The sequence below is a fragment of the Candoia aspera genome, chromosome 1 (genome assembly GCF_035149785.1).
Source record: "Candoia aspera isolate rCanAsp1 chromosome 1, rCanAsp1.hap2, whole genome shotgun sequence".
Taxonomy (NCBI): domain Eukaryota; kingdom Metazoa; phylum Chordata; class Lepidosauria; order Squamata; family Boidae; genus Candoia; species Candoia aspera.
Window position 1 is genome coordinate 131,804,982 of NC_086153.1, and position 17,442 is coordinate 131,822,423.

The 17,442-nt window shown below is 39.3% G+C and overlaps 1 protein-coding gene across 1 annotated transcript in view; it reads left to right on the forward strand.

Moving 5' to 3' along the window:
- CSMD1 (CUB and Sushi multiple domains 1) overlaps positions 1 to 17,442 on the forward strand; it is a 1,072,463-nt gene that overhangs the window by 704,063 nt on the left and 350,958 nt on the right. Inside the window, exons 10-11 of the mRNA XM_063298442.1 lie at positions 7,662 to 7,786; positions 10,100 to 10,221. Of these exons, the coding sequence (XP_063154512.1) occupies positions 7,662 to 7,786; positions 10,100 to 10,221 (247 nt within the window). The remainder of the gene's footprint in view (positions 1 to 7,661; positions 7,787 to 10,099; positions 10,222 to 17,442) is intronic.

Consider the following 17,442-nt stretch of genomic DNA (forward strand, 5'->3'; position numbering starts at 1 on the left):
GCAACCACAGGCTTGGAATGAACTGAGTTATAGCTTTGGTACTTAGAAATACTGAAATTAACAATCTAGTTTTGTTCCTTGAAGCAAGAGTCTCCAGTTCATGGTACTTACTTTTCAATCAGAACTTTAAGAATTCAGATGCATAAATGAAAAATAAGTACTAGGAACTGTTCAGCTAACCAACCAAGAACAAAATTAATTAAATACTGCTTTATTTTGGTCAAATATACTTAAATGCATTGTTCCAAATGCTAACACAAAACATGTCTCATTTGATAAAACAGTGTTGAGAGTTTGAAGCCTTTGTTGTTTATTCGTTCAGTCGCTTCCAACTCTTCGTGACTTCATGGACCAGCCCATGCCAGAGCTTCCTTTCGGTCATCACCAGCCCCAGCTCCCCCAAGGACGAGTCTGTCACCTCTAGAATATCATCTATCCCTCTTGCCCTTGGTCGGCCCCTCTTCCTTTTGCCTTCCACTCTCCCTAGCATCAGCAACTTCTCCAGGGTGTCCTGTCTTCTCATGATGTGGCCAAAGTATTTCAGTTTTGCCTTTAATATCATTCTAACCTTTACTGTCTTTATCATTTTCTTTTCTTTTCTTATCAAATTTGCAGGGTTGCTTATCTATCCAATGAAACTCTGGGCAACAAATATATTGTATAAGCATTAGCAATAAAACAGCAAAAACAACGAAGACCTGGGTTGAGGCCACTTCATTAAAAACGCAAAACGCCTTTGACATATGTCCATGCTAGAGCAACCGAACTAAAAGCCTGGCCCCAGTGCCTGGGGGAAAAGCCAGGTCTTCATGGTCTTCCAAAAGGCCAGTAGGTTGGGGTTGTTTGTACTTCTGGGGGGGAGCCTGTTTTGTAGGGCAAGTGCCATGACACACTTCCTAAGGCCCACCAGGTGCCATTGCCTAATAAAGAGGACCTGGAACATGCTAAGTCTACCAGATCTGGTGGGATGGACAGAAAACATCAAGGGAGGTAGTCCCAGAAGTAACCTGGGCCCATGCCATGTTGACCTTTAAAGATGACAACTAGCACCTTGAATTGTACCTGGAAGCCTACTGGGAGCCCATGTAGCTCACATAGTAGTGTTATTGTGTATCCAGTACTGCACACACCACTGCATTCTGGGCCAGCTGAAGCTCTGAATGCTCTTCAAGGGCAGACCCATGTAGAGCACATTGCAATAGTCCAATGCATATATATCCCACAAACATGTATGAACACACAGCAAATCCTATGAGTAATTGCTGAGGCTCTTGAAATAATCTGCTTGGCATTACTAGAGGGTTTTATATCACTGACAAGAGTGGAGGCTTTGGGACTAAGAAAGAGTAACAAAATAGGGATAGCCATATGATAGTGTTAAAATTGTATCCTTTAGTCAATAAACCAGCATCAATTGCACTGTCCTCATCAGTGATCCCCATTCTGTCTCAGAGATGGGACCAATGAATGGTGCTTTCCTTACTTTTTACTGCAGATGAAATTAAGGAAGGTGATTGTTACACCCCATTGTCCAGATTTCTCCTCCTACCAATTGTCATTTTCTGGCAGAAAAAAACACCACAGACCATTCTCCTTCATGTGTAATGTGGCAGGGATGGGTGAGTAGAAGTGGGTGCTTAGAGTAGCTGGTTAGTCATCTGTCAAGTTGCCTGACTAATAGAAGACCGATGCCTAAGTTCTTCCCACGTGTTATTGGTCAATTATGCTATTTCTGAATAATGTGTTCTGAAGCAGGGATAGAGGATTTGACTACTGCAGCAAGGAAATTGCGCTGTTGGCTAGCAACCCTTGAAAGTAGCCTCTGGAGTAGGCAAAATGATGCCTGTCCCAAACACAGTAAAGAGGGGGAAGTCAGAAATTAAATATTTACCAATATTATTTTTAGGGATGTGGGTTTTTTTTTTCTTTTTTCTTTTTTTAACATTTATAAACAACATAGTGGAGGTTGTGGCATTAAGCTCAACAATTTTTACTCCTTTTTTATATCATAAAAACAACTTAATATATTCTGCTTGGTATCTTTTACTATTGTTATATTGAGCATTATTTTTATTTAATTATTTTTATTTTTATTTATTTATTTGACTTTATTAGCCACCCAGCTCCCATGGACTCTGTATAACTTCAGTCATGATCTTTCCATTCATAGATAATATCTTTTTTTGAAAATATACCTTTGTTTTTTTTTAAAATAAATAAATAAAGGGCTTATAGTAAGACTAAAAATAAATAAAATAAATTAAGCACAGAGTGCTGTTGATGTAACTTTTAAAAGAGGGAAATGACTATCCATCTCTACCTGTCTATAGCTATATACGTGTAATGGTATGTACGAATGACCTTGGGAGACAGAGCTGCAGACTAGACAACCGTCATGCAAAAGGTATCGCAATCCACAGAAGGAAAAGGGCGTGGGAGGCATTTCAGAAGGGACCCTCCCTAGTTTTCTAGAGAGTAAAAGAAAAGAAGGGGAGGAATACTTTGAAACTTGCAAGATTGGTGTTAGTCCTTTGAGGCAGTCCAGACAAAACCACAACGAGGTACTAGCTCCATCTTTATTGTAACGTTACATTAACAGAATCTTTGGAAACAGAAGAAATTCCCTGCAGAATATTAGTAGAGCAAATTCTTTTTCCTTCTGAATTCATGGAGGGCACATTTTCCACCAAGGATGATAAGAATTTTCCACTTGGTGATTTCATGTGGATTCCTCTGTATCTGTTTTCAGGAAAAGGTGATAGAAAGAACATGCAAAATAAAGCTGATGCAGAAACTGCTTCTGCAGCGGCTGGCACGGTAATAGAGCCTAGCAGTACCACAACATTCCTAATCTTTACATTCATTGTACAAGAAATTTCAGGGTGGCTATGTAGGAGATGTCCTTGCTCATGTGAATGTTAATCAGTTCTCTGAGGTTTGGCATTGGTGAAGAAGGAGCCTCTGAGTAAGTAACAGTGGTACTCTTTCATCTACGGTATGTAATTTAAGAGACCAACCTCTGATACTTGGCTAGGAAAGCCGGGGGAGGGACTGAAACTATGCATACAGAGCCACGAATTATCGACAGAAGGCATCAGTGTATCTCCAGCCTATGGTAACAAGCAGTGACTCGTTACTGATGTACTGTTCACCCTAAAAAGATGAAGTCAATCAATGCTTCAGGTGGGGAACAAAGCAGGACTTGTACTTATTTGTTCAGTCTCTGAATATCTGAGTGGACAATTACAGTTTATGCTGTGATGCAATCTAATTTAGCAAAGCAAATACATTAGTGGTGGGGAGAACCTTTTGAAAATGTTGCATCTTTTTGAAGATGTTTGCCTTAAAGCTACTTCGTTGCTTTCCATTTAGGTAGAAATATCCATTAAAAACAAAAACAAAAATGTGAAGAGCTTCCAGTGTCCCTTTAATGATGAAAACTATATAAAAACATGCTCTTTGAGTTTGTCCCTCAGTACACATATCTGGATAACCTTTATATCATGGTTCTTATTTCCAAGAATTACAAAAACTGGTTGGTTGTCTTTTTACCTTCCTTTAGATAGCCATACTTTGGTTCACAGCCTTGATTAAAATAAAAGAGTTATAGATGAAAGCAAATAGCAGTGTGGTGAGGATTTGTAGCATAAGCTTAATATATTCTAGCTTTGCCTCTTCTCAGGATGAACTCAATGTCTTTTTTGTTTTGTTTTGTTGTTTTAAAAAAAAGATGTGGAGTGCAAATGACAAAGAAAAGGTTTTATATTCTAAATTCATGTGAAGACTAAGAAATGGCTGTTGTACTTCTCAGGAGAAAAATGGTTGTGACTATTAGACTGAACTGCAATACACGAGCAGTCACATTATTCAAAGGTTCTCCCAGTCTGGAGAAATATATTTCTGTAATGAAATTGATTGGAAAAGGAGAGAGAGTTCATTTTAAAGCCTGTATGACCACTACTGATTCAATACTGACGAGATTTTTTCCCAAAACATTGCATAGTATAAAATATGGTAATGACTGGAACTTGATCATTTCAATGCTCTTTTGTGATTTTAGCAATTTGCCTTTTATAATTAAAGAGAAGGGTTTTTTTTTTCTTTTTTTCCCCCTCTGTGCGAGCAGGCTTCCTTTTTCTTTTTTCCTTCATTCATGTCAAGCTACCTGGGAGATTGTTTCCCAGTGGTTCAAGTATAATAAAGCAATTTAAATTCTCTGGTGCCATGATAATTAAACTACTGCTCAGCTCTTTCCTCTTACATATCTTTGTTCATAATTTGCATTTTCTTACAAGTGATATCAGCCATATATATATATTAGATTTTGAATTCCTCAAAGTAGAGAATTATTTTTTGTTATTTTTCTACAGTAAGAAAACACAGTATTTGTTTTGAAAAAAGGTTTTTAAACCGTGATTTTTTGTGACTGGGGCCTTTGATTTTTCCCAGTCATTTTTTTGAATGAAACAAAGTTTTATCAAAATCATACAGAAACATCAAATTAAGAGCAGCAAACTCCAAGAGCAGTGAGATAAAGAATTTTCCAGTGAGCTTCTAATATCAAGAAGCCCCATGTTAGAAACCATGCTTTATTTTTTATTTCTGACCCAGAATTATACAAGCTCTGGAGGAAACCATAGCTAATTTAGTATAAAGCAAGCACACCATTTACAGCTTGGCTAGAGGCAGATCAGCTGTCCAAGGCAAGGATGTATAGCGGTGGTCTCTTTCATTCTCCATGAGAAAATTTTGTAGGGCACCACACTCATTTTCCATTTCCATTTATGTTCTCCTCCAAAATGTTCCATCCTATTCCAGTCATCAGCCAGAACGCTGTGACTATTGTAATACTTACTTCCTTCTATTTTAAAATTTTCTTTTTAAAAAACAAAAATTACTCCTGCTCCGCAGTTAAAGAAAAATACTTCCAATCCTTGAGCCTCCTGACATGGACTCTTAACAGCACTATTCAGGCATTACAAAAAAGGTTAAAATTCAACTCATCTACTCATAACTTCTAATATACAAAGTCATCTATTAATTTCACACACAGAACTCTAAAGAGTAAATATTTGTTTCTGCTTCTTAATTGTTAAATTGCACAGTATAGTATTAAAACAATTTTTATACTTGCAATTCACTTTCTTTTTAAATAGAGTCCTGTTCTACATTTTTTGTTATTGGTCATCATGAGAGAGTCATTTATCAATCTTAGATTTCTTTTAATCTTAGGCAGGACTCCTCAGATACTGTCATCAGCCTGTAAGCTGTAGTTCTGGCATTTAAAAGTGCTGATAACTGATGCCTGGACTGAGCATTTAGTTCTCTATTTATTTAATAATCTTCTAGTTTATAATGAATAATAATCAACTTTGAGCTCATTTTTTGAACTTTTGGAGATCACCTACTGCTTTGTAAATTATTGCAATTAAGGAGACAGAGCATACATTTTTGAAATGTGGGATATTGTGTGGAGAGAGATCCTATTTGATCTTCCACTCTAAGTTCTTACAAAATTTTCTTATTGATAAGATTTCTGCTAAATATATTTTCATGCACAACTAACTGGTTCTTTCTGATATTTTGCAGAAATATTATAAAGAGTGTTAACAACACTGGTTGATACTTTTGGTTTAATAGTTGTAAATATACTACTACTAATAATAATAATTAACACCTCTTCACCTACTTTTTTGTTTTAGCTCAGTTTTTATAGTTTCTGAAGTTTTTAATTGTAAATAACTGTAGTGTTTTTTAAGTAATTATTGCTGTTTTAACTTCTTCTAAGTCGCCCAGAGTCGCTTCTAAAAGTGAGAGGGTGGCTAAAGCAATCAATCAATCTTTGGGACATTATTAATATTGTCAGAAAATATTTATGCCCAATATTTTATTGCAAATCAATTTTTGGACAAAACTGTTTTATATATAATTTTCAGTTGTATTTCATAAATTACTTTCTACAATATTAGTGTCCCATCTTACTGTCGTATATAGTGATAGCCTCAAGCTTCTAGAATTCAACACATAAATGGCACTATAGAATGCTGGGGAGAAAGTGTTGATTTTGTTTTTGGGTACAAATTATTTTTGGAGCGTAAAGTCATTGCCAGACAGCCAGTTTGGGGTAGTGGTTCAGGCACCAGGCTAGAAACTGGGACACCTTAGGCACAAAGCCAGCTGTGTGACCTTGGGACAGTCATGCTCTCTCAGCCCTAGGAAGGAGGCAATGGCAAACTACTTCTGAAATCTTGCCAAGAAAACTTAAGGGACTTTCCAGGAAATCGCCAGGATACCAAGTTGTCTGGAAGGCACAACCCCCCCCCCCCGCCAAAAAAATGTTTCAACTGATTGAATGTTAACTTGATTGCTTTATATCTTGCTTTGTATAAACCTTATGCAATTGTCTATGGCTATACACTTAACAACTTAATCTTCTTATTGAACCTTATATAATAGCTCTGCTTAAAAAAAAACATGGTTCATCATACCAAAGTACTGTGCTCTCTTTCCTGTTTTGTGCAGTGAGTTTGAATGAGCAATACCTCATGCAGAGCTTCCCGATTCTATCTATCTATCTATCTATCTATCTATCTATCTATCTATCTATCTATCTATCTATCTATTGATTTATTCAACTGTGAGATGAATAAATAACTCCGGTCAGGTCTTCCAATAAATACTAAAAGTCTGAGAATCACTCAAGATATGATTTAAATGTATGATTTGATTCATATCTATGAACTGATTTGAAGAATGAACTACATTTGATTAAAAATGTGTCCTTAAAGCACAGAAGTCCACTGAATCTTCAAGGGACTTTATCCGGTGATTTGATTTGAAGAATTGGGTAAATTAGATCAATATTTCCTTTAGAACAGTTTCCATCTGGAAATGAAAAGCAGTTATGTCTAAAGCATAAGGCATGCTTATTTAGATTTTTGTAAACCAAGGAGAAGTTCATCTGTCAAAATTTTGCCTGCCAAAATTGCCCTGTCCATTTAACAATTTCAAACTTGCAATCATCCTTCAGAGATAAAATATTGGCAATGCAACCTATATTCATAGTTTACTTTCATTTTGTTGTTTATTCGTTTAGTCGCTTCCGACTCTTTGTGACTTCATGGACCAGCCCACACCAGAGCTTCCTGTTGGTTGTCAACACCCCCAGCTCCCCCAGTACTTTCATACTTACTATTTTTCCCTTTCAGCACTGTTAATTTTTCTTGATTTTTAGGAAGTTCTCAGCTTTCTGTATCAGAATGTCATGTCATGAAAATAGGCTTCCATAACTTTCTGTTTTTTCCTCTAATTTGTCCTCTTCTCTTCACTTCTCTTCTCTTCTCTTCTCTTCTCTTCTCTTCTCTTCTCTTCTCTTCTCTTCTCTTCTCTTCTCTTCCCTTCCCTTCCCTTCCCTTCCCTTCCCTTCCCTTAAGTCTATATGAAACAAAAATTTCTTCTGGTTTATACTTTTAGCAAGGTTTATTTTTTAACCTTCCTACCACCCATCCATGTATCCAATGAACAAGAAAACTGGTTGTATGTTTACTTTGATGATAGAATAAATAATATTTCAAGAATGGTCTTTGGTTTCTGTACAATAACTTCAGTATATAATGCCATAAACCTGAAACCTGTTCATATTTTTTTTTCTCTTTCCCTAGAGTTGGTGCTAGTGTACATTTTACCTGTGATGATAATTATGTGCTCCAAGGAACAAAAAGCATTACTTGTCAAAAGGTGACAGACACCTTAGCTGCTTGGAGTGACCATAGGCCAATATGCCGTGGTAAGTATTGTTCATTGGAAGATGGAAGATGGTGGGTAGGGGCTATCACCCAACCTGTTCTGCCTTCATGAATTAATTATACACTTGATATGTCCAATGTGCCCCATTTTTATTCAGAATGCACATTGTGCATGCCACAGTTCAGCAAACGTTTGGGGTCTGGGAATTATCATGCACTCTCATTCGTTGGTGAGAGCCTTCCCAAGCTGAAAAACAAAACAATGCAAAACCACTGCTTAAATTTGTAATTGAATGAAGTCTGATTCTTTGTGCTAGATTATGTCAGACTTCTAAAAACTAGCTCCCCTCCCTCTCATAATGATTTTCACTATGGAAAATTTGTGATCCTTTGAATCTTAAGCTTTTAAAAAGTAATTACATCCCTTTATTTGTCTAGCACATTTTTAATGATGTATAAATAATCCATTAACATGCATTACCCAATATTTATTTTCCATGTAGTGGAATTAATTATCAGATAATTAATTATTAAAGGATCATTGCAGCTTCACAGGTACTGTATGGTAGTTATAAGCTATTTTAGCAATTAATGTGTTTTAATTCTAAGGTAATATTCATATTTACAAACATCTTGGTATATAAAAATAAATTATTATTTTATCTTGATTTTATTTTAGGCTGTGCTTAAAAAAAATTGACTATATAAATTAGTAGAGGTACTATACAACTGAAGGACCTCTAATGTTTAAGCTATTACTTGAAATTTAGCTTGTTTTTCTGGTTTCATATAGCAATAAATTGAAAAGTGAAATACTGATTCTAGTCTCAAATTGTACATATTCTCATTTTTTACATTTGCCACAACTCATCCCAGAGAAGTTACTCAGAAGTTTAATAACCTTATTAATTGGAGAAATGGAAACAATATTACTATCTTGCTGTCACTAAAATAGGTGCCATGACTTTGTGTAATTACAAAAATGATGCTATTTGCACTTTAATATGCTTCAAGAAAGGTATCAAAACACCTATTGTAATGTTTTTCTGGATAAATAGCTGTGGTCTCTAAAATCTATATGAGTGATAGAAAGAATAGTTGGCCATGTATTTTAACTTAACTCATATATGTATAAGAATGATACGTGCAGTCCAGTGACTGTATCCTTGATAAAGAATGAATTCCTATCATAGCAAGTTGTTCGTATGCTAAATATCTATTTAATTCTATCTTGATAATTAATTAATTAATTAACTTGGTAATTTTGTGCAAAATATTATTTGTTTAAAGTTAATTTGTTAAAATTATTTGTTAGAACAAATAATTTTAGTTTCAGTTCAAAAAAGTACGAGTGTAATGATATGGCTATAGTTCCATTTATATCACTTGAGTCCACTCGCATTTTAATTCCTCACATTTTCACTAACTATATTATGATTCCTTTATGTTAAAAATGATTCCAACTAGATGAACCACTGCAATGATTCATTGCTGAAAGGTTATGAGAATCTTTGCTGTAGAACATTTATAAAACTAATGTCTTCAGTACATTTCTTGATAGAGTTCCTGTGAAAAAAGCCTGGGTCTATATTAATTTCACCACATAAATAAACAGCTCCTCAATTTCTTTTTGTTGCTTGTGATATTATTAATAAATTAAAATTGACAAAAACTTTTGAAATGCACATTGCTGATTTTCATCAGTTTCCAAGGTTTCTAAGTGAGAATTGTAACAAAGCAGTGATGAGCTTTCGGACTGACTAGCCATGGTCTAGTTTTCTTTCTTCTGACATTTCACCAGCAGCTATGGCTGGCATCTTCAGAGGCAGAGCAAGCTGCTTTGTGATGTACCTCTCGCAGATCACAGGCAGCTGAACTGGTCTGACTAGGCTTTTTAATTTGAACCTGGCAAGCTGATCTCTGATTGATCCCTGTCACAGGAATCCAAAAAGATGGCTCCTGAGCAGAACAAAAGAAAACTAGGCCATGGCCAATGAGCCCAAAGGCTCATCACTGCTTCATTGATGCCAGTCATGAAAGCCTACACCAGAAAATTGCATTTTTTTAAAAAAATGTTTTATTACATATTACATTTAGATTGCTGAAGTTGTGATTGGCCACATGCAATAAAATAAATATATAAACACTATTTTTTCTTTATGAAAATGAAGATTTTTATTAACTGTTTATAGACTGCTATCCACAGTACTAGTGCAATGGTAAATTTATAAATGTTAAAGAAATGTAATAGTTATTCTTCTCACATATCGTAACTTTCAGTGTTGTGCTATTTTCTCTTTAAATAAATGAGCATCTCTAAACTCTCCTCCATTTGATGCTTTTCATATTTTTAGCTAGAACATGTGGTTCTAACCTCCGTGGTCCAAGTGGTATTATCACATCACCCAATTATCCTGTTCAGTATGAAGACAATGCACATTGTGTGTGGGTTATAACAACGCTTGATCCAGAAAAGGTATGTTTCCCATTTTGTAGGTTTCTAACTATTATATTGAATTTACTGATATTTGCATAAATAAAGCATTTTTCTTTGTTACCGGTAAGTAATAATTTCACATGAGTTTTGATAATATTGAACACAAAAAATGCAGACCAAAAAAGTATTTGTATGCAATTCTGTTTCCTTTCCTTGATATGAATGTGAACTTATGTCTTATTTGATTACTTAATACTATATATACTTTTAATGTCAACAATGAAGTCAGTTTAGAACTACAATAACTTTTCTCTTAACTTCTGTTTATAGCCTCCTTGCTCACCAAAGCAACTGTTGATCAGCTCGAAGATTATAGCTTATTTTTTCTAAAGTTTGTGACACAACCTAAAAGGCTGTTTCTGCATTACCAATCATGTTCTATTTGCCATAGTGCCAAAATTGGTTCTTAATAAGACTGAGGTTTCTTTTCTCTTTAAGGTTAGTTTGATCAACTCAATGTACCAAATTTCTGATTTAACAGCATATAAGAAATCAAAAATTGCAGAGTTTGATCAAATTATTATAATTTCATGGTTTAAAGGGGGTCAATTTTAAATTTGGAAGCAATTTTGTAGTGAATCCTATTGCCTTTATTAAGTTAAAAAGTCTTTAGATCAAATAAGAAACATGAAATATAAGTTGCATTAATTTGCATTTGATCTGTCTATTTCTCAGAAGTCTAGAGATCCGTATGTTTACCTACATTATTTTTTTTTTCCTATGTTCACCTTACATTGCAAGAAAGGGGAAGTAGAGTGGATATTCTGATCTCACAACTGGGCATCAATAGGCATTTATTTTAATGGTCATCTTCTGAATTGCATCTTATGCATCTGTAAATTAGCCAATTCAACGAAGTTTCTTTTTTGCCTCTATCATTAAACATCTGTTGCTTTTTCCTGTGGCATTATTTTTTCCATTTCAATAGTAATGAGCTATTCAAGTTTGTTCTCTACCTGTTCAAAAGTACTTTCTTTTAATGCTCTGCTTATTTTGAAGTCTTTCTACCATGTGTTTCCTCTGGGTCCTATTAATGTATCTGCTGAACATAACGCTACTGAGTCATTTCTTAGAGTTTTATAGCTCACAAATAGCAACTTTGCATTGGATTTTTTTTCCTAATGGCTTTAGCTAGGTTGTGCTGCAGGTGTTTTAATTTGCAGTTAATTCCTGAGGTATTTTAACTTTTGCTCCTTTGGGTTTTTTTTTTTTTCTTACTTCTTAATATTTGCCATTTTGGGATAATTTCCAGAAACCCAACTTCATTTGCTACTACTCTGTATTCCCCAACATCTGGGTTACAGTATTGCCTACTGTAAATTCCTGTGGCTTTTTCTATTCTGTTCTAACTTTGCTATTCTGAAGGAATACCAGGCATAGTATAATTCTAGTATTCTCTTGACCAGTGTAATGGTATGCGGGAATGACCTTGAGAGGTGACAGGGAGAGATGCTGCCTAGGGAATGATCTGATAAAGGGGCGAGGAGCCCACAGCTGCATAATGGGCACAGAAAGAAACTTAGAAAGGATCTGCCCTAACATAGCAGGCTGTAAAAAGAGACAGCGGAAGATTTGTACTTTCAGACTTGCAAGATTAGTGTCAACTTCCCAGATAAACCCAACAGGGAACACAACAAGATGAGCCAATTCTCTTTTTTTGTAAAGCTAGATTAACATAATCTTTCAAGTCTGAAAGTACAAATCTCCCATCTCTTCTTACAGTCTGATAAGTTAGAGTGGATCCTTTCTAAATTTCTTTCTGTGCCTGTTATGCAGCTGCAGGCTCCTCCCCCTTTTTTCTGATCGTTCCCTAGGCAGCATCTCTTCCCCTTACCTCTCAAGGTCATTCCTGCGTACCATTACAACCAGTTAGAGACTATGGAATTACTGTAGATGCTCTGGGATACAGTAATCATTGACTTTTGTATCAGATTAATTACACTAAGCCCATTTCAGTCTGGGATCCAGTCTGGTTTGGAGTCAGGATCAGCCATGGTCATCCTGATACATGATTTCCTTTAGGAAAAAGACAGAGTGTGATTCCGGTATTCTGCTTGATCTCTCAGCATGTTCTCCTGACTGTCTTCATGATTGAAGATAGCCCTGCTCTTACTTGCAGGGATGTTTTCAGAGAGTTAAATTAAGTAGCTGTGCTCTGGACACTGACAATTATACTGTGGGTGCCACAGGATACTATTTGGTTCCCAGTGATATTTACTATCTATATGAAAGCATTAGGAGCTCATCAGGAATATATGAAGAACTACGTTTGGAATATATGAAGGAATGCCACATATGAGGTGGTTCTGCTGCCTTGCTTGGGATGGGAAGGGCAACAGCTCTTCCTGGGGGAGGTTGGCGCCATAGTGCCCTCCCTATTGAATGAGAGCTTTTCGCCACAATCGATCTTATATTTATCTATTTATAATGATGTCTGTATTGTAAGTTATGGTTTATGGTTTTAATTTGTTTATTCCCCTGGGAAATGCATGCCTGAGGTGGAGGGCTGTGCCCCCCCCTCCTCTGTAACTGGAGTCAAGGCTTCAGGCGGGGGTGGAAGGTGCAAACTTACGAATTCCTCTGCCTGCTCATCCAAGCGAGGAATCTCTGGTAGAGTGCGAGGCTTGGGTTTGTGAGGGAAAAGCTGATGGAATCGATGAACCAGTGCTGGAGCATGTACATCTCTGGCATTCTCCCATGTGCACTCTTCCTCAGGGTACCCCTTCCAGTGTATGAAATATTGGATGCCCCTTCCCTTCCTCCTAGAGTCCAGAATTTCCTCAACTTCGTATTCCTCCTCCCCCTCCACAATTACTGGAGGTGGGGGGGCATTTGGGATCGCAAGGTACTTGGGGGAGGGTCATTGGCTAGCAAGGCTCTGTGAAAGACTTGATGGATTTTCATGGATGCTGGCAGCTTTAAGCGACAAGCCACTGGATTTATCTGCTGTACCACACTGAAAGGGCCCACAAACTTAGAGTCCAACTTCTTGGAGGGTCTGGTAGAGGTCAAAAACTTGATAGAGAGTCATACTTTGTCTCCTACTGCAATCGCTGGCCCCTCTTGTCTGTGAGCATCTGCAGCTCTCTTGTAAGCACTCTTTGCCCTGTTCAGCTGCTCCTTTAACAACTCCTGTGCGGCTTGTTGCTCTTTAAGAAAATCAGCTGCGGCTGGAACAGTTCCCTGCTGGGAGGATGTGGGCAACACCTGAGGGTTAACCCTGTAGAGTGCCTGGAAAGGGGACATCTTGGTCGAGGATTGGACAGAGTTGTTATAAGTAAATTCTGCCATGGGGAGCAGGGCTGGCCAATTGTCTTGCTGATAAGTGGTGTAACACCTGAGATACTGCTGTAACCATTGGTTAATTTTCTCAGCTTACCCCTTACTAGCAGGATGATGCGATGATGACAGGTGGATCTGGACCCCTAATGACTGGAAAAGGACCCTCCAGAACCTGGAAGTGAACTGTGGGCCTCTGTCACTCACCAAGTGATTCACCATGCCTCTATACCTAAAAACATGGTCCATGAACAACTGCGCTGTGACTTGTGCAGATGGGAGGCCCTTGCAAGGAATAAAATGCACCATTTTTGTGAAAAGGTCCACCACCACTAGTATGGAAGTCAGCCCCTGGACCGGGGGTAAATCAGTGATGAAATCCATGGAGATTGTATCCCAAGGCCTACTGGGGGTGGGTAGGGGTTGCAAGAGTCCTGTGGGCTTCCCTGGGAGAGGCTTGGCTCGTCTGCAAGTGTGACAAGAAGCAACGTAACCCTTTATGTCTGCAGTCATCTTAGGCCACCAGTAGTCTCTCAGAGCTCTATGGAGAGTTTTGAAAACACCTCTGTGGCCTGCCATTTGGTGGTCATGGCAAAGTCTCAGTACTTCTTCCCTCAATGAAGGGGGAATATATAATCGCCCACTATGCCAGAGGATTCCTGCCTCCACATTGAATGGGGGGGCAGTGTCTTGCGGGCCCCTCTGGAGGTCATCCATCCTGGCCCTGGCATACAGTTCCTGTTGCTGCTGAGCTCTGACTCTTGTAAATAGGTCCTCTGCTTGTCTGCCTGCTGCTAAAATCTCTGTCTGGTTCCCCCTTATAGACTGATCAAAGTTGTGAGGTTGTAATATAGTAGCCTGTACCTCCTGGTGAGTGGCGGGGGTTGCCTGAAAGGATCGAGACAGGGTGTCTGCCAAGCAGTTTTGTGCCCCGGGCACATAAGAAATAACAAAATTGAAATGGGAGAAAAACTGGCTCCATCTGATTTGGCGTGGGGTGAGGGATCTGGTGTTTTGTAGAAGCTGTAAATTCTTGTGATCTGTGCAAACTTTCACAGGAAAGGTGCACCTTCTAGCCAGTGCCTCCACTCTTGGAATGCTGCTTTAATTGCCAGCAACTCCTTGTTAAAAACATCATAGTTTCTCTCTGCTGGTGAGAGCATGCGTGAAAAAAAGGCACACGGAAGCAATGTATTCTCTGTTTTGTTTGTATATTGCAATAACACTGCCCCAATGGCAATATCGGAAGCATCTGAATGCATTATGAATTGCTTCATGGGATCAGGGTGTCTTAACAGCGGCTGGGATGCAAAGCGTTGCTTAAATTCTTGGAAGGCTGCTTGCTCTCTCTCCCCCCAAATGAATTTTGATCCTTTCTTCAAAAGCTGTGTGAGGGGTCTAGCCCTGTCACTAAAGTTTTTTTATGAACAGCCTGTAGAAATTGCAAAATCCTAGATATCTTTGTACTTCTTTAACATTTCGGGGAGGTGGCCAAGAGAGAATTGCCTGGACCTTAGAAGGATCCATGGATATGCCTTCTGTTGATACCTTATAGCCCAGGAAATGTAATTCAGTTAAATCAAAGGCACACTTCTCTAGCTTGGCAAATAGCTTGTTCTCTCTCAGTCTTTGTAAGACATTATGTACATGGGTTACATGAGTTGTAGTATCCTCAGAGAAAATTAATATGTCATCTAGATAAATGACCAGATACTTATCTAGTAAATCAGAGAAAAATTGATTCATAAATCGGGAAAATATGGCTCCTGCATGAGACAAGCCAAAGGGCAAAACAAGGTACTCAAATTTACCAAACCTGGTGTCGAAGGCAGTTAGATATTCATGCCCCTTTCATCCGGATCAGATTGTACGCATTCCTGAGATCCAACCTGGTAAAAATGTGTGCTTTCTGTAAGTGATCCAGCAGATCAGAGATTAGAGGCAACAGGTAAGTTTCTTTTTTTGTTAGTTTATTTAAAAAACTGAAATCGTGGACCACTCTCATGGGTGTCTCCTGGTTTGCAGGTGCCAATGGGTCAGGCTTCTTTGGTACGAAGAAGGTAGGAGCAGACGCTGGGGAAGTAGATGGTCAGATGAACCCCTTTTGGAGATTAGAGTCCAAGTAATCCTTTAAGGTGGCTAGTTCCTTGGGAGACATGGGATACTGTTCCCTTGCTGGAATCCTGGCTCCCGGTATCAACTCAATGGTGCAATCACAGTCCCTATGGGGGGGGTAGTGCTGTGGCCTCTTGTTCACTGAAAACGTCTGCGAAATCTGCATACTTGGCTGGCAACTGGACCCCCCCTGCTTCCGTGACTGCGTTGGTTGCTGGAGAGCGGAGAGCGGCTTGAATCTTGTGGTGCTGGCATTCCTTAGCTGGGAAGGAGATTGCTCCCGTAGTCCAGTTCAGCAATGGGTTGTGGATCCTCAGCCAAGGTGTGCCTAGGATTACAGGCACATTAAGCGATGCAGTAACATAAAGCTGGATCCACTCAGTGTGGTCTCCCGTTGTCAGTTGCACTGGTTCTGTGAACCTTCTAATCAGCCCTGCCTTGAGGGGCTGGCTGTCAATGGTCTCCACTTCTATGGGACATGGCAATTCTATGGTTGGGATGTTGAAGTCTTGTACGGTCTGCACATCAATAAAATTGATTAAAGCTCCAGAATCCACGATGGCCTCTAGCTTGACCTGATGCTCTGGGTTGACGTGCATTATTAATGGTAAGTAGTAAAAGGATTGCCTGGAATCCTCGGAATGAGCCCTCCTTAATTGATTGATGGTCTCCCTGCTGAGCTCTGTGGAGGGAGACCGACGGAGTTTCCCTGGTTGGAAGCAGAGGCGGAGATGGCTCTTGTTTCAGCTGCTTGCCCTGGGGGTCTTACTGAAGTTTCTTGGCTTCTCGCTAGGCAAGCTCTCACCATGTGCCCCTGGGCTCCGCAGTAAAAACAGAGGGCTCTCTCTCTCCTTCTTTGCCTCTCAGCCTCGGAAATAAGCCTCCTGCTCACCCTGATCTGCATCGGCTCCTCTGGTCCTGAGTGAGTAGATGCTACGGAGAGAGCTGGAAATCCTGGAAGCGCTCTGAGGGCCCTGTTTCTCCCCGGCTGCATCTGTCTGAGCTCTTCTGGCCTGGCATCTATGATGTCATGCGCTGCCTACCACTGAGTGGAACACAGACACTGATTCAGGGAAGAGCAGGTTCAGGTTTATTTCAGCGTAGTGCTAGATGCGAAAAAAGCTGAGAGTGAAGGGAGCGCGCCGGTGCGGGGTTTAAATAGCCCGCGCCGGTCAGCGCCCCCCCCACTTTGGGTTGCGTCATCCCCCCTTTGTCCTGCATGCTTCCGTGCTGGTAGGTGAAGGGTTGCAGGGCCCCTGCTGGTGCCCCGGGCTTCGCCCATAATCGGTTTCTTTCTCCGGCCGGTGATTGCTGTCAGCTGGGCGATCTCCGTTGCGCTTTGCTGACAGCTTCAGGTGTGCCTCGTGATCCGCCCTGTCTTTGTCTTTCCTTCTTCCTCTTTTGTGTCCTGATGGCTGGGTCATCCAGCCGGGGTCATTCCCTTCTCCTCGGGGTCTGTGTCTGTTGTTGTGCATGCTTTGTTTATCTTAAATCCCTTCCTCTGCTTCCTAGGTATTGTCATGTGTGCCATTGTGCTGATGCCTTCAGCTCAACGGTACTCATGACATATGACCACAGACAACTGATATAAGGCTTCTAGGTTAGCTGGTGTTCCCTGGCGCACTAATTCATTCTTAATCTCTTCATCCAGCCCCTGTTTGAATTGGTTTTTTAATGCACTCTCATTCCAGTCCAGATCTCCTGCTAACAACTTGAAATCAGCAATGTAGATTCCCACCCTCTTGTTACCTTGCTTGAGCTTCCGAATTTCCCGGCTGGCAGTGACCTCTTTGATTGGGTCATCAA